This window comes from Tenrec ecaudatus, chromosome 2 (genome assembly GCF_050624435.1).
Source record: "Tenrec ecaudatus isolate mTenEca1 chromosome 2, mTenEca1.hap1, whole genome shotgun sequence".
Taxonomy (NCBI): Eukaryota; Metazoa; Chordata; class Mammalia; order Afrosoricida; family Tenrecidae; genus Tenrec; species Tenrec ecaudatus.
The window spans coordinates 147803140-147825755 of NC_134531.1; the positions used below are offsets into that span (position 1 = coordinate 147803140).

General features: G+C 44.2%; 1 protein-coding gene across 4 annotated transcripts in view; it reads left to right on the forward strand.

Annotated features, from left to right (window-relative positions):
- The window catches only part of LOC142439393 (protocadherin gamma-A10), a 211041-nt gene continuing 188425 nt past the window's right edge, over positions 1-22616 (forward strand). Inside the window, exons 1-2 of one of the 4 annotated variants that reach the window (XM_075541733.1) lie at positions 1-6513; positions 11034-11426. In XM_075541733.1, the coding sequence (XP_075397848.1) occupies positions 4099-6513; positions 11034-11075 (2457 nt within the window). In that variant the 5' untranslated portion in view covers positions 1-4098 and the 3' untranslated portion in view covers positions 11076-11426. Of the gene's footprint in view, positions 6514-11033; positions 13843-18742; positions 21363-22616 lie in introns of those variants that run through there. The other 3 variants (XM_075541727.1, XM_075541725.1, XM_075541719.1) reach the window with 3 other exon arrangements.

Here is a 22616-nt window from a genome sequence, read left to right on the forward strand (position 1 = left end):
TGTCGGTCGATCGGTAGCTGAAGCAAAGGGAAGCCTAGCTATCTGGTGCGGCGATCCGGCAAGAAAGGATCTCTGCAAGGTCTCTCCCCCGAATCTGTTCCAGATAGCTCGTTCAGGAACGTCCGGAGGTATCAGGAGTGTCCTGAGCCCCTTTGAAATGCGCGAGAAACCGTGGCGGCCATCTTCAATCTGAGCAGCCGCACCCTGGAGGCGGAGAGCAGGCGCCCGGGTCGTCGGGAAGCACTGCGTGCCTTCGGGCTGTCTTTGTTCTGCTCAGTGAACTCGCAGCCCGGACGCCAGGATATACTGAAGCCCTGCGGCTCAGAGGCGGGGGATCTCGCCTAAGATCTAGAACTCGGTGTCCAGAAACCTAAGGGTGAGTGCTGAGAAAACTTTCCTTACCCCAGGGAAGAGGGCAGGGACAAACGTGAGAACGACAGGCTAAATCCAGCTGCTTATGCAAGAGGAAGTCTCTAGGCCCTTTGCATCGGAAAGCTTCCCTGAAATCCTATCAATGTGTTTTTTATATGTAGATGTTTTCATTCTGAATATAAATTATACATTATGCTTTTTTAATAGGTATTTTGTTTTTGGAAATCCTGAAAAATGTCTTCATAGGTGCAACATTTTTGCTACAATCTGAGATAGGTTGGGACGCTGGCAGCAATTCTCACAAATTTATAAAATTCATTTACCCCTAAGTAAAGGAGATCAAGGCAGTAAGTCATTGAACTTTCTCCCGGAGAAACCATGGACTGAGCAGGAGACCTACCACCCTTAGAAGTGGTAGGGAGAAGTCCAAAGAGCTCAGGGGCTTGGATGGAAATGACAAGTTTGCAGTTGGAAACCACAAGGAGTAGAGCAGAGCCGGCCTGCAGAAGAACCACTCGTCCAACTCCTTTGCATTCTGGGATAGTCTCGCTGACTGAGATGAACTACTTTATGCAGAAGTCCCCTATCCTTTTCACACAATCTTGCAGGACCTATAGAACATATTCACGACCAACGCCCGCACAGTACTTGACTTTGGAGAGGGACAGTTACAGCATGGAGCACAAGAGAAAAGGGAATCTGTTTCGGTATCCTGGTTGAAATGGAGACTGGGAATTACAATGTAGTGGCAGCAACTTTCATCTAGGATGCTAGTCCTAACAGAAGCAAGACCAAGAACTGTGATTGTGATAACCACAGCAACAGGACCAAGAGACCTGCTTCAATAAAGAGGTCAAAATTACAATGGTAATGATCTCTGGAAAACAATTCATCTCCAGGAACTACTATATAATTCTTTGTAAATTATTGACAGATGGAATCCTACACTGGGAGCAAACCCTGAAATATAGTGTCATCATCAAGCTGTCTTTGTCATCGAGCACAAGCATCATCCCATATCAACAATAAGGCTCCCTTTTTCCAGCAGGCCTCTAATGTGTTCCTGGCTGTCAGAAACTCCTGCCTAGTGTCTTCCTGGACACCCCTTCATCTCCTACTTTCTCCGGCCCTTGAGCCAAATCATTCTACCTGTTGATAAGTATAGAATGAGTGATGTTTGTTCAACCTACCATTTGAGCTGACTTGACAAGTTCATGGCCACGGTTCTACAGGGCTCAGAGTCTTCAGGTCATGCCTATGATGATGGTGCTCTACAGTCACACAGCCTAGCAACTGAGTCCAACAGCATGGTCCTCTTAGACAAGACACCATCATGATTTCTGTAGCTTACTTGTCTGGTCGCCTCGATGGACACAACTGTGATCCAACGCATAGCTTCTAACATGCTGCCTCCGAGTTAACCTGGTCTTTCACTCAGGGGATTCTAGAGCACAGGCAAGCCACTGGTAGTTTGCAGTAGCACAACCAACCTCAAATAACCGGAATGGCAGTTTTCCTTGATTTTGACATGATCTTAGTGGTCTCTCCTCACTGTGACTCTGTCCCTCACCCTGCACCTATGACGTCCCTCCAGGTCCTCCAAGGACTGTTTTCTGCCCAGTATCTGTCTCAGGGCTGGGTGAGGAATTACCCTGACTATGTACATTTGAGGAAACTGCCCTATTCTTAATGTCTCCATGAACCTTCAGATATTTCCAACTATTAATTTCTGCAGGTTGGCTAAAGAGATGTCTTTCAACTGGATATTCTCTGTAGTGCCAACAGCGAAGCCTTAACTCTCATGTTGGATTCAAATATATCTCCCTGTGAATTTTAACTATTTTATTTCTGAAGTATCTTCCTTTTATAAATCAGCCTTGCTATTTTGTTGTTGCCATTAGGGTGGGAAGAGTTCTACAAATTAATTGCTACCTCCTTTTTTAAAAAAATTATGTGCTTTATTAGCCTGGACAATTTCTCTGTTGTGAACAGATAGTTTGTGCTTAATCATGTATGCTTCCTGTTAAAGAGCCCTCCCCTTGAAAATTGAGGCAGCATCTTTAAATTTCTATCCCTTGACTCTGTACATATGTCTTTGAGAAGTCAATATAGAAGAATGGAAATTCTCTTTCTGAAAAGGGTTGTGCTATTTCACTGTTTTCTTTGTTCCTATGTTCCTGCTCCTTCTCAGTCTTGGGGTCCCTGGGCTGACTGCCAGTATATGGCTTTGTTTGCTCCTGAAAAGACCAAACTCTGGAGTGCAGAGAGCATTTTTCCTTTACTTTTGAGTAAAGATAAATAAGACATTATATTCACTACATTTCATAATATTAAACTAGGTAAAAGAAGATGACAACATATCCAGCTTCCTAATTTATAAATACTGTTATTTAAGAAAGCAAACTTCTTTGTGGATGATATTAAATGTGATGATAGTACAATACATATTATTCCAATTTTAAAAACTCACTGCCGTCAAGTCAATGCCAACTCACAGTGACCCTGTAGCATAGGGTCTATATCCCTGTGAGTTTCCGAGACTGTAACTCTTTACTGTTGCCCTTGCAGTTAGCAGCCCAACACCTAACCACTACACCATCAAGAATCTGGCCTTTTTCTTTTCAGCTCTGAAAAGAAATGTCACTTCTTCAGTCTCTTAAATGTGAAGTCTAAATTATATGTTCTTATGATTTTTTTCCTGTACAAGTTCAGGGTCCAGTGTGACTTTCATAGCAGATCAGGCACGTTCAAGGTGGTATGGCCATAGGCATAGGCGCTCTGGTGGCATAATGAGTTACAAGTTATGAGTTGCCAGTTCAAACCTACCAACCTCTCCACAGGAGAAAAATTAGGCTTTATGATCCTGAAAAGATTTACAGCCACAGGAACTTACAGGGGCAGTTCTACTCTGCTCTATAAAGTCACTATGAGTCAGAATCAACTCATTGACAAGGAGGTTTTTTTTAATGCTACTTAATTTGAAATATCTTACCTTTGGATAAAATACGGCCTTCAATAGTCCAAGGTTTCAAAAAAAAAATAGTCCAAGGTTTCTGATAAGTACTCAGAACTCAATGAAAAGGATACGGGACGGCCCCATTTAGAGTCTAGCTTACTTTCTAAGACTTTCTTTTTACTTCTTCCTTGCCCCGCCCTTCTTCATCAAAGAGAAACTCTTCTGACTTACACAGCTTTGAAATCTGTCAAGTCGCCAAGCTATCCAAACAGAAGTGGTTGTCTTCTCTTTCTGGTAGTAGAGAGCCCTCTGCTGTTCCTTGAATATCAAAAGAGGAAAGCACATAGCTTCAGAATGCTAGAATTATACTATGCATTGCAATTCCGTGGCATTTAGACACATTTAAGTACATAGACACAGGAGTTTATCCTCCTTACACCTATATTATAGACCGAGTAACAAAGAGCTAATCGGTAGACCGGGTTACGAAGTTTTTCCCTAGGTGTGCAGTAACTGCTTAGGCCTCTGGGCGTCGCTGTTCACCAACCTGGGAGATACACGGAGGCTCACATAAAGAAAAAGAAATCCTGCATCTCTTAGAGCCTTATTTGTTGCCAGATCAGAATCGTTGGTCCTGATTCTGCCCCAGACTCTAGTTCTGGACGACTGGTGCTCTGAATTCTCCTGAAAATTCGGTTGATTTGGGCTCCGAACGGCTGGGAAACTGTGTTGTTGGTAGCGGACTAGCAGAAAATTACCAACCGCCTGCGATGGGAATTCATCTGCCAGGACGCAGCGAGCTGACCCTGCTGTGCCTTTTGTGGGGGCTGCAGTTGGGAGCCAGGGCCGAGAAAATTCGCTACTCGGTGCCTGAAGAGACAGACAAAGGTTCCTTCGTGGGCAACATCGCCAAGGACCTGGGCCTGGAACCCCAAGAGCTGGCGGAGCGCGGAGTCCGCATCGTCTCCAGAGGTAAGACGCCCTTTTTTGCTCTGAACTCGCGAAGGGGCAGCCTGGTCACAGCGGGTAGAATCGACCGCGAGGAGCTCTGCACTCAGAGCGCGCGGTGCCTGGTGAACTTCAACATCCTACTACAGGAAAACATGAAGCTTTTCCCTGTCGAAGTGGAAATCACTGATATTAATGACCATACTCCCCAATTCCAGTTAGCGGAACTGGACGTTAAAATGAATGAAATAACCACTGTAGGCACCAGGATCCCTCTGCCATTTGGGCAAGACCTCGATGTGGGAATGAACTCACTCCAGAGCTACCAGCTCAGCCCCAACCCTCATTTCTCCCTGGATGTGCAACAGGGAGCTGACGGGCCCCTACAGCCAGAGATGGTGCTACAGAGCCCCCTGGATAGGGAAAAAGAGGCTGTCCACCACCTCGTGCTCACTGCCTCCGATGGGGGTGACCCAGTCCGCTCTGGCACCCTTCGAATACGTGTTCAGGTGGTGGATGCCAACGACAATCCTCCAGCGTTTGCTCAGGCTCAATACCACGTAAGTGTCCCTGAGAACGTGCCACTGGGCACTCGGCTGCTCATAGTAAATGCCACAGACCCGGATGAGGGAGTCAACGGGGAGGTAACGTACTCATTTCACAATATAGACCACAAAATGGCCCAAATATTTCAGCTGGATTCTCACACTGGAGAAATAGTAAATACAGAACCATTGGACTTTGAAGAGTATGAAGTATATGCGATGGAAATTCAAGCTCAGGATGGTGCGGGGCTCATGGCCAGAGCCAAGGTGCTGGTCAGAGTTCTAGATGTGAATGATAATGCCCCTGAGATGACCATCACCTCTGTCACCACTGCAATTCCAGAAAACTTTCCTCCAGGGACCATAATTGCTCTTATTAATGTGCATGACCAGGACGGTGGAGACAATGGCCATGCCACGTGTTCCATTTCTGGAAACCCACCCTTCAAGTTAGAAAAGTTAGTGGATAATTACTACCGTCTAGTAACGGAACGAATGCTGGACAGAGAATTCATCTCTGGGTACAACATCACAGTGACAGCAGCGGATGAAGGAACTCCATCTCTTTCAACCAAAACTCGCATTCCACTGCTTGTCACAGATATCAACGACAACCCCCCAGCCTTCCTCCGGGAAGCCTACTTTGCCTACATTCATGAAAACAACCCCCGAGCTGCCTCCATCTTTTCCGTGACTGCCAACGACCCTGACAGCAATGAGAATGCACGAGTCACTTACTCCTTGGCAGAGGACACCATACAGGGGGTGCCTGTGTCCTCCTACTTCTCCATCAATTCTGACACCGGAGTCCTATATGCGCTGCGCTCCTTTGACTTTGAGCAGTTCCAAGAGCTGCAGTTGTGGATAACGGCAAGAGACCATGGGGAGCCATCACTTAGTAGCAACGTGTCACTGAGTCTGTTCGTGCTGGACCAGAATGACAACGCCCCTGAGATCCTGTACCCTGCCGCTCCCACTGATGGTTCCACCGGTGTAGAGCTGGCACCCCGTTCAGCAGAACTCGGCTACCTGGTGACCAAGGTGGTGGCAGTGGACAGAGACTCCGGGCAGAACGCCTGGCTGTCCTACCACTTACTAAAGGCCAGCGAGCCAGGGCTCTTCGCGGTGGGCGTGCACACGGGCGAGGTGCGCACGGCGAGGGCCCTGCAGGACAGGGATGCGCTCAAGCAGAGCCTCGTGGTGGCTGTCCAGGACCACGGCCAACCTCCTCTCTCCGCCACCGTCACGCTCACTGTGGCCGTGGCCGACAGCATCCCCGAAGTCCTGTCCGACCTGGACAGCATCAAGACCCCTGCAGACCCCGATGACTCAGGCATCACGCTGTACCTGGTGGTGACTGTAGCGGTGGTCTCCTGCATCTTCCTGGCCTTTGTCATTGTGCTGACAGCACTCAGGCTTCACCGCTGGCACAAGTCACGCTTGCCCCGGGATAGAAGTCGAGGAATGGCAGCTGTGTCCGCCTCTCACTTTGTGGATGTGGACGGGGTGCGGGCTTTCCTGCAGACCTATTCCCATGAGGTCTCGCTCACCGCAGACTCCCGGAGGAGCCACCTGATCTTCCCGCAGCCCAATTACGTGGACACGCTCATCAGCCAGGACACCTGTGAGGACAAGGATTTTCTGTCAGCACCTCAGTCTTTACTGGAAGACAAGAAGGAAACATTTCCTCAGGTAAACTCTTGATGGGAATTGATATGCCAACTCCGTAATATATATATATCCTAATTTTACTTACTGATTCTCCCTCTTTACTATGATAAAACAAAAAACAACCAAATTCACTGCTCTGGAGTCGATTCCAACTCGGAGCCACTCTGCAGGGCAATATAGAACTGCCCTGTGCGTTTCCAAGACTGTGAGTCCTTGTGAAAGTGGAAAGCCTCATCTTTCTTCCTCAGAGCAGCTGGTGGTCTTAGACCACTGATCTTGCTGCCCCAGGGCATTTCTCTATCTAGCTGTAGATTTCTATTACAAGCCCTGGAAAATCATTGTTCAACCTGGCTGCATGTTTATATTCACATACATTTATAATTGATTTTCCACTGAGAAGTTCCTTGTCGTCAGAATGTGGGTGGGTAGCGTGAAGAGGAGGAGGCATGAAGGTGCTCCCTCCACTGGAGTCAGAGCACTGCGTTAGCAGCAAAGAGAGCTAGCTCCTCAGACCTTCTTGCTTAGCCCTTGCCAAAGGATGCCTGGTGGCGTTGTGGCTTACATGTTGAAAGGTCGGCAGTTCAAACCACCGGTCACCATGAGGGGAAGCGATATAGCTTGCTGCTCTATGAAGATATATCACCTCACAAACCCATAATGACAGTTACATTCTGTCATATACAATCACTGTACATCAAGATGGCCTCATGGCATTGAATCTGATTACTTCTGGCCAAATAATCGTATTGCTCTGGTTTTAACATCCGATTATCTGCCAAGAGTAGGGTTTGACTAGGAAATGTCCTCAATCCTTGCTTGTTTTAAATGCTTATTGTAAATTTCATTACAATTTTTAATTTCCAAGTTATTTAATATGAGTCAAGTACATAATCCTTTGTCACCAAAATGTTACATATTTCCTAAGCTTTTTTTTTTCCTAAGCTTTTATGTGAAATAGAAAGTGGGTGGTGAGGTACATTTTTCTAAGTCCCTTCCTAGAAATTGTCAAAATTGTAGTGCTGATAATTTACATTGATCAACTTATGTCAGGGAGATGCTTATTATATAACTCTGCTCATGCTAAGTTTGTATAACAGTTTTCTAAAAAAGCAGTTGTTCCTTGAGGAAATGGATATATTCATTACGAAATTATAGACAGGGAGGAAAATGAGGATCTGATACCAAGGACTCAAGTAGAAAGCAAATGTTTTGAGAATGATGATATCAACAAATGTACAAATGTGCTTGACACAATGGATGGATGGATGGATGGATGGACGGACGGATGGATTGTGATAAGGGTTGTACGAGCCCCCAATAAAATGATCTTTTTAAAGAAATTATAGACATAGTGTTAAGTGTAATTCTACATACGGAATTTAAATGTATACATACATTTGAGAAGTCTAGATTCATTAAGGAAATATTCATAGGTGGACAAGTTAATTGGCTTTCTCAATTTTTATATCAGCAGTACAGTCAATGATGATTTTACAACATTTTACATTCTAAAGAAAGTGTAAAGAATTTATGTTATTCTGATTTATATTTGAGAATAAAAATACCCACAAAAATTTATGTTACTGAGATTATTGTCAAATTTTCTTGAGTTATTAGGGTCATTAAGTGTCAGAATTGGCCCCATGGCAGTGACTTGGTGTTTGGGGGCTTGACTTTAAGCTTCAATTTAATTTAGATATTATCTGTATGCTATGATCATGTATTTGGGCATATTAGAAGAGTCAAGATAGCCTAAATTAGTATTTTTAGTTGTGCCAATGTTACTGAAATTTATGTACACTGCAAGTTTAAATGGTTGTTGAATATATTAGCTCTTTGTTTAAGCTTACAAAACATTTATGCATGATAAAGCACATATCTAATGTTAAAGTTACTAATAAAGGAAGTAATAAAATGAACAGAAAATGTAATGTGCAACTTGAGAAGTCACTTTAAAACCTCAGATACATTTTACCTGTAACAGAGCCAACTAACAAAATCATGCGCATTTCATTTTAATGTATATGCTAACTCTTCACAAGAGGAGTAAGTTCATGCTTTGACTTGCTCATCTCTGAGATATTATAATGATAGATGAAATACAAAACAAGGAAATCAAAAGAGGACTCCAGCACAAAGTCTAGCACAGACCCAACCATGGGGCCTGAGGTCTGATTCTGCTCTGACTCTCCAAGATGTCTGGACAAGGCAGAAGTGAATCAAGAAACTACCCAGTGGATCCGGGAGGAGCATCATCGATTCACTATATTGTGTAATATCAGAACAAGGGCTCAGCAGACACGTGTATCTGGCACCAGCGCGTGTTATCTGGGAGTCCCATTTATTTGTGTACCATTGCAGAGGCCAGCCCGATCAGTGCAGGACACCAATGGAATAAGCTTCCAGTTGGCTCTGTGAGGAGTAACTGAGTGTAACCCACCCCCTACAAAGTGGAGACAGGATTATTACAACTCATTTGCTTAAAAAATAAATTAAATCTCAGTGACTCTTTTTAATCTTTGGACTGTGAGAAGAACGAGTGGATGAATGTTATTCTCAAAGCAAGTATTTAATATTTTAACAGACTCCCACCAGCTGGCTGACAGTGCTGCCTTTCCTGAAACAGGATTGTATTTTGATAAAACCCTATGGGCACCTAAAAGCCTACCATTTTAGTTTCATCCTATAAAGGAAGCTGATGACCATTAGGCAAACAACAGAAATTGGAGAGACTACCAAATAAGACTTTGCCAAAAGGACATATTTTTTCATCTTTTTTTTTGTGAGATAGTGAGTGAGTGAGAGTGAGTTAGTGAGTGAGTCAGTGAGTGAGTGAGTGAGTGAGTGAGTTAGTGAGAGAGTAAGTGAGAGAGTGAGTGAGTAAGAGAGTGAGTGAGAGAGTGAGTTAGTGAGTGAGTGAAAGAGTGAGTGAGTGAGTGAGAGAGTGAGTGAGTAAGAGTGAGTGCGTTAGTGTGAGTTAGTGAGAAAGTCAGAGAGTGAGAGAGTGAGTGAGATAGAGAGAGTGAGTTAGTGAGTCAGTGAGTGAGTGAGTCAGTGAAAGAATGAGTTAGTGAGAGAGTGAATGAGAGAGTGAGTGATAGAGTGAGAGTGAGTGAGAGAGTGAGTCAGTGAAAGAGTGAGTGAGAGTGAGTAAGTGAGTGTGTGAGTGAGAGTCAGTGAGAGAGTGAGTTAGTGAGTGAGTGAGAATGAGTGCATGAGTGAGAGTCCAAATGGACATTATTTGTGTGCCTCTTTTTAGCCAGTTTGTAATCATGGTACTCTTTTCTGTTTTGTTTTGCTTTTGTAAAATAAAGTTTGCCTTCCATTAAACCATTAAAAAGGGAGGGTGAAAAGAGGTGAACAGATAGAATATATATATATATATGCAAATGTAAAACAACAATAAAAATAATGAACAGAGTAGGTAAAACTTCCCTGGCATATATCAACTTTCTTAAAATTATGGTAATCACACAAAAATAATGAAATAGGTGACATCGATATATAGTTCAAAGGAGCAGGAGAAAAGTGTGAACTTAATTCAGTAACATAGTAACATTTGGGGTAGTAAGGGTAAAGAGTATATGGGAATCACTAACTTTTCAGTAAGTCTGAGCTTATTTCAAATGATAAAAACTGACCTTAATTAGGTAAGCGAAGAAATTAATGTTTGATAACTCTGTATATACATAGCTTTTAGTTGTAGCATATTCTCAACTGTACATGTAGAATCTTTTCAGTTAAATTAAAAATATATTAATGATGCATATCTACATAAAAGTGGGAAAGGAGTAAAATGAATCCCACTATAGTATTTTCATACCCTTAGAAAACAATAAGTGTTTAAAAAATGACTTGGCAACTTCAAACAACTTTGAGTGATTGGCTTTCCATGTGGTGAAAAGGCTCTTCCAGCTTTAGTGTTACCAATAGAACCCCTTTGGGTTTTCTTAATGTTCCTTGATACATCTCTAACCTAAGCATTTGAACTGAAGTTCAAGACTACGCCAACCTCTCTATTGATCCAATGTGACCCTTTGTGATTCAGCTTCAGCCATGTCCTGAGAAAATACATTCTGGTCCCTAAATGTAGGCAGATATATATTTCCCAATCCATATCCCTACCACTGCTTCCCACTTTCACAGCAGTTACAAAGCTCTGCGATATGACTCTGTTGACGTTTCTATGTTCCTCGCTACACTGTAAGCCTCCTGAGGACAGGATTGTGTCCACCACTTTGTATATCCAGCACCAGGCAAAGTGGCAACAAATGTTAGCAATTCAACTAAGCATTTGATCATTCATAAGTAAAACATAGTTTTTGATGCTACGTGTCAACCACCAAGTATACTAATTCAAGACATAAAACCTTATGAAATACTGTCCCTAGTGATTTGGAATTGCTCTTATTCTCTCCAAGGGTAAAATTAGAAGTAGAAGGTGTTTGCAGCTAGGGCTCAGCATTCTTGAGTGTGCAGTACTACTTTCAAAGCAACAAATAACAAAAAGACACTTGTTTACAATGTTTTATTATACCTAGGAAGAGGATCTCTGCCTTGACCAAGAATTTTATACTATCTGAGATCATTGCAATGCTGAGAAATTACTGAAAATCCCAAGCTAGATTAGGCAGGTAACTTGGGTTTGCCTGAGCTGCTGCAGAAATGAGTTAGGCCTCTGAGCGTCGCTGTTGACCATCTATCTAAGGAGTAATAGGCAGCAAAGCGGTCCCGAATTTCCGCCCTCCCAACACAAAGGGCTGCTACTTTGGCCACACAGTCCTTCGGGGCGCAAAGACTCTCCGCTCAGCGGCCTCACTGGGTGTCTGCAGAGGGTGCTCACCGGCCAATGCTGGCCACTTCGGACTCTGGGGAGTGAACGTGGGAATCCTGGCACTTGACCCGGAGAAGAGACTGCAGCACAGGGAAATGGCGGCTCCGCCAAAGTCCCCCCACTGCAGAAGGCTGGTCCTGCTGTGCTTCCTTTGGGCGATCCGGTGCGGGACCGCGGCTGGGCAGATTCGCTATTCTGTGCCAGAAGAGACCGACCAAGGTGCTTTCGTGGGCAACATCGCCAAGGACTTGGGTTTGGAGCCCGTGGCACTGGCGGAGCGGGGAGTCCGCATCGTCTCCAGAGGTAGGGCGCAGCTTTTCGCTCTGAACCCGCGAAAGGGCAGCCTGGTCACTGCGGACAGGATCGACCGCGAGGAGCTCTGCGCCCAGAGCGCGCCCTGTCTCCTGAACTTTAACATCCTTCTAGAGGATAAACTAAATATTTACTCGGTGGAGGTGGAAATAACAGACATCAATGACAACACTCCTCATTTTGGAGTAGATGAATTAGAAATAAAAATCAGTGAAACCACCACACCAGGATTCCGAATTCCTCTTAAGAGTGCTCATGATGCGGACATTGGCAGGAACGGCCTGCAGAAATACGAACTCAGCCCAAATGACCACTTCTCTCTGGAAGTGCGAAGCGCAGCAGACGCGAATAAGCGCCCAGGGCTGGTGCTGCAGCGTGCTCTGGACCGAGAACAAGAGGCAGTCCACCATCTCCTCCTCTTCGCTTATGACGGGGGTGACCCTGTCCGATCCGGCACCTTAAGCATCCGAGTGACAGTCCTGGATGTGAACGACAATGCGCCTGTGTTTACTCAGCCTGAGTACCATGTCAGTGTCCCAGAGAACATGCCTGTCGGCACACGAATACTCACAGTCACCGCCACGGACGCAGATGAGGGGCACAACGCTGAAGTGGCATATTTCCGAGAAAAAAAGCCTGGAGAAGCGTCAGGGATATTTGAGCTGAAGTCGACATCCGGAGATATTATGATCACTAAGAATCTAGATTATGAAGATGCCAAATACCATGAAATTGATATAGAAGCTCAGGATGGTCCAGGCCTTCTGACCAGATCCAAGGTCATGGTCACTGTTCTGGACGTGAATGACAATGCCCCAGAATTTTACATGACTTCTGTTACCAGCTCAGTTCCCGAAGATGCTCCCCCAGGAACTGTCACTGCACTTTTCAACGTGCACGACAAGGACTCTGGGCAGAACGCATTGATCCAATGTTCACTTCCAGAGGACCTGCCTTTCAAGTTAGAGAGGTCGGTGGACAACTACTATCGACTAGTTACAACCAAGCCCCTGGACAGGGAGCAGATTTCCCTTTACAACATCAGCGTGACAGCTAAAGATGAAGGGAACCCGCCTCTGTCCTCCAATGCTCAAGTGTTGCTGCAGGTGACAGACATCAACGACAACCCGCCTGCCTTCCTTCAGACTTCCTATTCTGCCTACATTCCCGAAAACAATCTCAGAGGTGCCTCCGTCTTTTCTGTGATTGCCCATGACCCTGACAGCGGTGACAACGCGCATGTAACCTACTCCTTGGTGGAGCAAACCATCGAGGGGACGCCCCTGTCCTCCTATGTCTCCATCAACGCAGACACAGGAGTCTTATACGCCTTGAGCTCCTTTGACTATGAGCAGTTTCGAGCCCTGCACTTTTGGGTGGCTGCCAGGGACAGCGGGGACCCATCCCTCAGCAGCAATGTGTCGCTAAACCTGTTGGTACTGGACCAGAATGACAATGCTCCTGAGATCCTGTACCCCACGCTCCCCACTGATGGCTCTACTGGTGTGGAACTAGCGCCACGCTCTGCAGAGCCAGGTTACCTGGTGACCAAGGTGGTGGCAGTGGACAGAGACTCCAGGCAGAACGCCTGGCTGTCCTACCGCCTGCTCAAGGCCAGCGAGCCAGGGCTCTTCGCGGTGGGCGTGCACACTGGCGAGGTGCGCACAGCGCGGGCCCTGCAGGACAGGGATGCGCTCAAGCAGAGCCTCGTGGTGGCTGTCCAGGACCACGGCCAACCTCCTCTCTCCGCCACCGTCACGCTCACTGTGGCCGTGGCCGACAGCATCCCCGAAGTCCTGTCCGACCTGGACAGCATCAAGACCCCTGCAGACCCCGATGACTCAGGCATCACGCTGTACCTGGTGGTGGCTGTAGCGGTGGTCTCCTGCATCTTCCTGGCCTTTGTCATTGTGCTGACAGCACTCAGGCTTCACCGCTGGCACAAGTCACGCTTGCCCCGGGATAGAAGTCGAGGAATGGCAGCTGTGTCCGCCTCTCACTTTGTGGATGTGGACGGGGTGCGGGCTTTCCTGCAGACCTATTCCCATGAGGTCTCGCTCACCGCAGACTCCCGGAGGAGCCACCTGATCTTCCCGCAGCCCAATTACGCGGACACGCTCATCAGCCAGGACACCTGTGAGGACAAGGATTTTCTGTCAGCACCTCAGTCTTTACTGGAAGACAAGAAGGAAGCATTTCCTCAGGTAAACTCTTGATGGGAATTGATATGCCAACTCCGTAAAAAATAACGCCTGATTTTACTTACTTGTTTTCATCCTTTACTACATTGTTTTCTATATCCCATACATACCTGTGGATTTCTGTTACAGTCCTAGAAAATCACTGCTCAATCTAGCTGCATGTTTATATTCAGGTATATCTATAAGGGTTCTTACCCTGGAAAGTAGCTTTAACACAAAAGGATGGTGCATACAGGTGCTGAATCCACTGGGGTAAGACCAGGGAATCAGCAGCAAGGAAATCTACCGCTGAGGACTTTCCTGTTCAAAGTTGGCCAGCAGAGTCCTAGGTACAGAATGGCTTCTGAATTGGGCTATTTCCTCAAGGTCAGTAGGGAACCATGCATGAGATCAGGTTCTGTTCCCACAAAAGTTTATAGCCTGGGAAATTGAAAGGGACAATTGTATTCTGCTCTCCAGGTCATTGTAAGTCAGAATTGACCCAAGGGCAATCGATTCAGTGACCTATGGCCAAATCATTTTACTCCTCTTGTTTTACCATCCTATTATCTGCAAAGGATAGGCTTTCACTAGAAAATATCCCAAATTCTTACTTGTTATATATTTTATTTTATACCTTTCATTCCCTCTTTGTCAATTTCATGTTCTTTATTCTCAATGAGTCAATTAGATCAAACTTTGTCACCCTAATGTACATTTTTCCTGAGTTCTTGTGTCAAACAGAAAGTGAGTTATGAATTATGTTTTTATATATCCTTTCCTAGTAAACTTCAAAAATATAGTATTAACAATTCATATTGATCTAATTACTTTATGAAGATGCTTACAGTATAGTATTCATGTTAAGTTTGTATACCAGTCTTCTAAAGGAGTAGTTATTCCTTTAGGAAATACATACATTCAATAAGGAGTTATAGGTAACAGTGCTAAAGAACCCTCTATATAAGGAATTATATATTCATTAAGAAAATATTGATATGTGGACTAGGTGGCAAGCTTCTCTGAATCTTACATCCGCATTATAATCAATGAGGAGTTTATAATTCTTTACATTCTCAGAAAAGGCAAAGAATTTTCCATTGTTTTGATGTATTTAAGGATAAAAAGACCTACCAATATTGATATCCACTAATATTATTTTCAAGTTTCCTAAAGTTATCAATGCCTGATATTTTGCTCTCTAATTTCATGTAATTATCATCTGTTAGTTTTTTGTGATAATCTTTTGGGGATATTTGAACCATAGAAATAGTCTAAAGTAGTCACTTTAGTTGTGCTAATATTATAGATGTCTATGTTCACTGCAAGCCTATATCATTGTTGAATGCATTCGCTTTTTGTTTCATCTTTTAAATATTTTATGCATGATTAAGTTTGTAGCTAATGTTTAATTGATAAAATGAAGTAATAAAATATAACTTGCAACTCGAGACGTGGTTTTATAAGCTATTGGTTGATATACCAATAATAGACCCAGTTAACAAAAATTATGTATATTCCATCATAATTGGCATGTTCATTCTTCCCAAGAAAGAATTATTCCCAGGGCAGTAAGTCCAGGTAAACACGTGAGTCTGGTACCAGCATGTGTTACACAGAAATCTCTTTGATTAGGCAACCATTGCAGATATCAGTCCAACCAGTACTGCTCACCAATGGAATAATCTTACAAGTGGCTGTGGGAGGAGTACTTGAATGTAACCCACCTCTTACAAAATACAGGATTATTACCAACTCCGTTGCTTAAACATGAATGAAATCTCTTTGACTCCTTTTAATCATGTGGAAATGTGAAGGAACCTATTGAATTAATGTTATTCTCAATACACACATTTAATATTTTAGTGGATCCCTCAGTGTTGCCTAAGGGTGTCCTCTTTTCCTGACTGCAGTGTGTATTTGGTAACAAGCGCACGACATGCCTACCTGTGTACTTCAACCCAAAAAGGAAAGTGGTTAGTGTTGGGCAATTAACAGGCATAGGAGAGACTCCCAATCGAGGCCATGCCAAAGGAACACATAACTGGGTACCTTCCCCCTTCTACCAGTTTATAATCATGGTGCTATTTTCTGGATGCTTTAAATAAAGCTTGCCTTTCCAAAAGACAGAGTGTGATGGGAATGAATAAATACATATAAAATTTTTGTAGGAATATTCCATTATCTTTTAGTTCCATTTTCCTATAAACTTCTTGAAGCACTGATGTGTGTGTGTGTGTGTGTGTGTGTGTGTGCTTGCAAGCACAGTTGGAAGGAGGGGCATTAGGACATGTACCAGAGATGGAACAGAAAGTCGTAAGTTAGCATAAGGTCATAGGAGTTTAATCTTAAGATTAAAAGCTTGACATTGCAGATCAAGTGATTGATTCGAATGGTGTAATAGGAAAGAAAAAGTGTCTTAAATCCAAAATACCCAGTAATACCTTTTGGTTAGTAAAAAAGAGGGATGACTGACAAAAATGTTGCATGCCAATTCCTGTGGTTAAGTAGCAAAAGCATTGCCTGTTGCAGACCATGGGAGGGCAATGGACATGCTGAATATCACTGCTGAAGATCGTTGAGATAGCCGGTGCTTTTTTATCTCATATTTATCACAAAATGAAAAAGACAGAAAGAAAGAAATGAGATTAGAGAAAACGGAATACATGCTTAGTAAACTGGAAGATTGTAAAATAAATTCACCCAGAACACAGCATTAAAGCAAAACCACGCTCAATGCCATCCAGTCCATTCAGATTCACAGTGAGCCCATAGGACAGGCTTGGCGAACTGCCCCTGTGGGTTCCTGAGCCTGGAACCATTCCTGGAGTAGAAAGCCTTCTTTCTCCATCAGAGTGTCTGCTGTTTTCTAACTGCTCACCTTCCTGTTAGGAGTCCAATGCAGAACCATTACGCCAGCAGGGCTCCAGATGCAACGTTAGCAAATAGTAAATGCAACAAGTGTAGGACAGGTTAAAAATACTTATTAAAAATTTACCAAAAATATCACAGACAATGGTGAAAATCTAGTATCATGTCTATTAAAAGCAAGGCAAGACAGATGTGATGAAATTGGAACACCTCTTCAATGTTATACTGAAATGCAAATCGCTAAGAAAAGAAAGTAAGAAGTACAAAAATCCAAGGTGTTCGTTGCAGATAATTTTAATTTCTAATGTAGAAATAACCAAAGTATTTTACAGACAATAGTATTAGAATAAGAGCTTCATAACATTGCTTAATGTGAGATCACTGTACTAAAATCAGCAGCTTTTCTATTCACCACTAACACATATAGGAAATAAACAAGAAAAAGTATATCATTTCCAACAACAAGCTATAAAGTAACCTCACAAAAAACCATATTTTAAAATATTTTGGAGAAAAAAATTTAACAATATAAAGTAAATAAGACCTACATATTATAAATATGATGAAACTATGTCAATTCCTTAAAAGTTAATCTATAACTTCAACACAATTCCAACTACAATATTAGTATTTTTCATTAACCCTGGTTCTACTATATACATGGAAAATCAAAAGCATAAGGGCAGTAAACATCATTTTGAAGAAAAATAATTAAGTAGGCAAAATTAACCCTGTAATAATGTGAAGACTTTTCTTCAAGTTATGCTACTTAAACAGTGTATGGCAACTAATAGCAGCAATGGATTATGGTGCCCACAAAGAGTAATTATTATATATGTGTGTGTGTATATATATTTACTATGCATTTCAAAGGAGAGAGGAGAGAAATGGATTGAAATGATGAAAATACATACAGTAAAATGTTAGCATTTGGTAGAGAGTATAGTGGAACAATAGCCTATGGGAATTCTTTGTACTATTTTTGTGACTTTTCTGTAAGTCAGAAATTTATTTCAGAATAGATAAAACCTGATCTCTTCTATGGCAAGGTGTTGAAATTTAATAACACTATGTATGTACACACAGATTTCAGTTACAGTATTTTCTCCTGTGAATATTTGAAATACTTCAAACTCAATTTTGTTGAAAACACATGTATGACACCTATATACACAGAAATAAGCTAGAAAACACTAAACATCATAAAAATAAAAGTTGGAAACTTCAAACACCGTGGGAGTGATTGACTTTCCAGGTGATGGAAAACCTTTCCCTGCTCTGCCTGTAGCCTTTGCCATGCTGCGTCTGATCTCTAAGCACTTGTGTTGACTTTCTAGAATGATACTCCAGCCTCTTTACTGCCCCGGTTCTACTCTTTTGGATTCAGTTTCAGTCCTGTCCTGAGAAAGTTTGTCCAGCCCCCCCGCCCCCCACATCTAAGTGGATGTATTCCCTATCAATCATTGCTCCCAACCCTCAAACCATTAAAATTCTCTGTCATACCATTGGTTGGCTTCCCTATGTTCTTCACCCCCTTTTAAGCCTCCTGAGAGCAGAGACTGTATACCTCGGTTGAATCTCCAACATCATGCAATGTGTCACCCAATAAAGTACTTCCTGTGAAATTTTAAATACAGTTTCAAAGTTAAATGCCAGCCACCAAGCAAAGAAATTCAAGACATATAACCTTGTAAAAGACTCTGGCTGGTGACTTGCTGGTGCTCTAACTGTCTCAAAGGATAAAAGAAAAAGTAGGTGTTCCGAACAAGGGCAACAGTAGTCTTGAGCGTGAGGTAATAATTCCGAAGCAATTACCATCAACGTCACATTCAATCACATCATTTTTCTTAATGCTGAGGAAAGATTCCTGTGTCTAAAAAGATCCCTGCTACTTTTACAACATCTTAGATCCCCGAGATTCTTTAACTGAAAAATCACCAAGCAAAAATAAGCAATACCTTGGGTTTGCCAGAGCTGCTGCAGAAATGAGTTAGGCCTCTGAGCGTCGCTGTTGACCATCTATCTAAGGAGTAATAGGCAGCAAAGCAGTCCCAAATTTCCGCCCTCCCAACACAAAGGGCTGCTACTTTGGCCACACAGTCCTCCGGAGCGCCAAGACTCTGCGCTCTGCGGCCTCACTGGGTGTCTGCAGAGGGTGCTCACCGGCCAATGCTGGCCACTTCGGACACTGGGGAGTGAACGTGGGAATCCTGGCACTTGACCCGGAGAAGAGACTGCAGCACAGGGAAATGGCGGCTCCGCCAAAGTCCCCCCACTGCAGAAGGCTGGTCCTGCTGTGCTTCCTTTGGGCGATCCGGTGCGGGACCGCGGCTGGGCAGATTCGCTATTCTGTGCCAGAAGAGACCGACCAAGGTGCTTTCGTGGGCAACATCGCCAAGGACTTGGGTTTGGAGCTCGTGGCACTGGCGGAGCGGGGAGTCCGCATCGTCTCCAGAGGTAGGGCGCAGCTTTTCGCTCTGAACCCGCGAAAGGGCAGCCTGGTCACTGCGGACAGGATCGACCGCGAGGAGCTCTGTGCCCAGAGCGCGCCCTGTCTCCTGAACTTTAACATCCTTCTAGAGGATAAACTAAACATTTACTCGGTGGAGGTGGAAATAACAGACATCAATGACAACACTCCTCGCTTTGGAGTAGATGAATTGGAAATAAAAATCAGTGAAACCACCACACCAGGATTCCGAATTCCTCTTAAGAGTGCTCATGATGACGACGTTGGCAGGAACAACCTGCAGAAATACGAACTCAGCCCAAATGACCACTTCTCTCTGGAAGTGCGAAGCACAGCAGACGCGAATAAGCACCCAGAGCTGCTGCTGCAGCGTGCTCTGGACCGAGAACAAGAGGCAGTCCACCATCTCCTCCTCTTCGCTTCCGATGGCGGTGACCCTGTTCGAACGGGCACCTTAAGCATCCGAGTGACAGTCCTGGACGCGAACGACAATGCGCCTGTGTTTACTCAGCCTGAGTACCATGTCAGTGTCCCAGAGAACATGCCTGTCGGCACACGAATACTCACGGTCACCGCCACCGACGCAGATGAGGGGCACAACGCTGAAGTGGCATATTTCCGAGAAAAAAAGCCTGGAGAAACGTCAGAGGTATTTGAGCTGAAGTCGACATCTGGAGATATTGTGATCACTAAGAATCTAGATTATGAAGATGTCAAATACCATGATATATACATAGAAGCTCAGGATGGTCCAGGCCTTCTGACCAGAACCAAGGTCATGGTCACTGTTCTAGATGTGAATGACAATGGCCCAGAATTTTACATGACTTCTGTTACCAGCTCAGTTCCCGAAGATGCTCCCCCAGGAACTGTCATTGCACTTTTCAACGTGCACGACAAGGACTCTGGGCAGAACTCATTGATCCAATGTTCACTCCCAGTGGACCTGCCTTTCAAGTTAGAGAGGTCGGTGGACAACTACTATCGACTAGTTACAACCAAGCCCCTGGACAGAGAGCAGATTTCCCTTTACAACATCAGCGTGACAGCTAAAGATGAAGGGAACCCGCCTCTGTCCTCCAATGCTCAAGTGTTGCTGCAGGTGACAGACATCAACGACAACCCGCCTGCCTTCCTTCAGACTTCCTATTCTGCCTACATTCCCGAAAACAATCTCAGAGGTGCCTCCGTCTTTTCTGTGATTGCCCATGACCCTGACAGCGGTGACAACGCGCATGTAACCTACTCCTTGGTGGAGCAAACCATCGAGGGGACGCCCCTGTCCTCCTATGTCTCCATCAACGCAGACACAGGAGTCTTATATGCCTTGAGCTCCTTTGACTATGAGCAGTTTCGAGCCCTGCACTTTTGGGTAGCTGCCAGGGACAGCGGGGACCCATCCCTCAGCAGCAATGTGTCGCTAAACCTGTTGGTACTGGACCAGAATGACAATGCTCCTGAGATCCTGTACCCCACGCTCCCCACTGATGGCTCTACTGGTGTGGAACTAGCGCCGCGCTCTGCAGAGCCAGGTTACCTGGTGACCAAGGTGGTGGCAGTGGACAGAGACTCCGGGCAGAACGCCTGGCTGTCCTACCGCCTGCTCAAGGCCAGCGAGCCAGGGCTCTTCGCGGTGGGCGTGCACACGGGCGAAGTGCGCACGGTGCGGGCCCTGCAGGACAGGGATGTACTCAAGCAGAGCCTAGTGGTGGTGGTCCAGGACCATGGCCAACCTCCTCTGTCGTCCACCGTCACGCTCACTGTGGCCGTAGCCGACAGCATCCCCGAAGTCCTGTCCGACCTGGACAGCATCAAGACCCCTGCAGACCCCGATGACTCAGGCATCACGCTGTACCTGGTGGTGGCTGTAGCGGTGGTCTCCTGCATCTTCCTGGCCTTTGTCATTGTGCTGATGGCACTCCGGGTGTGTCACTGGCACAAGTCTCATTCGATGCCGGCAGCCATTGGTGGTGTGGCGGCTGTGCCTGCTGCACCTTTTGAGGCTGTGGACGGGGTGCGGGCTTTTCTACAGACGTATTCCCATGAGGTCTCCCTCACCGCGGACTCTCGGAATAGTCACCTGATCTTCCCTCAGCCCAACTACGGGGACACGCTGGTCAGCCAGCAGACCTGTGAGAAAAGCGATTTTCTCTCCGCATCTCAATCTCTACTTGAAGGGAACGGAGTAGAAACACTGCCACAGGTAAACTAGCACTTCATGGTATACTGAGACGCTATTTTGCTTAAACAATTAAATCACCCGTTTATGGTACTTAACTAATGCCATTATTTACATCATTCTCTTTTCTTTCTTAGGGTTCTTTGATAATGTAATTTTTTGGAAATGGCCCTGGTTGAATTATTTCTGAATAAGTTGACTCTGAAGGAGAAGGGGTGATCTATATTTCATTGTAGAATAAAAATTACTACAAAGTAGTGAAAGTAATGGTTAGCTTGTCAGAAGAACACTTGCACTACCTCTGGATTCTACCCCTGAGAAATTAATAGTATTCTTTGATCAACAACTTTTTTTTCTTAAAAGCATAAAGGTTGGAATTTATGATTTCTTGTATCTCTTTGTCCTTAAAATTTTAGGACTTCATGTTTTATATTTCAATCTGTTTTATAAATCATCAAATAACTTAGATTGTTAGTACCTTCTTGCTTTAGGGGTTTCCCTTCCATTTATAAATGATGTGTTTTCCTTTCATTTAATTTGCAACCCTTCCTTGTTTTGAAAATGATGGCAATTTAAAAGTATACAATCTTTGCAGGAAAGTTTGTTTCAGGAAGGTTTGCAATGGTTTCTCTTCTTAGTTACAAACCATATGATCTCTAAGTAGGTATGCCTTTCTTGAAAAAGTGGCTGAATTATAATTATTCTCTAATATAGCCTGCTGGCTTCTCTTTGTTACATTTGATTTTTTGCATATCTGGAAATCATATTGCCTTTTTCCTTTAAAATAATGTATCTTTAATAAAACTACACCTAGAGTAGCACGATGGAAGGGATTTGGAGATCCATCAGAAAAGTGCTCATCAAAATCCCCTTCAATCCTCTGCTCAAAGCTTGTCACTCACAAGAGCTGCTAAAAATATTCCTGAACCCTCAGCCAGCTCCTCCACACACACACACAAATTCATTGCCACCGAGTCAATTCCAACTCGTAGCAACCACATAGGACTGAGTAGAAGAACTGCTTCTCTGTGTTTCCAAGATCTCAGCTCTTTACCAGAGTAGAAAGGCTCACTTGCTCTTAAAATCACATCGTTTTTCTTCCCGTATTTATCTTTCTATGTTGTCTTTTAATATGTTGTTTGGTTCCACATTTAAGAACAGAGAGCACACTAATTGACTATGCAGAGACGTATTTCATTTAGATTTGATGTTGATGATGTACTATGTGATCCATCCTAATGTACTATATTGTGTCATTATCAGGGGGTGCTATAATTC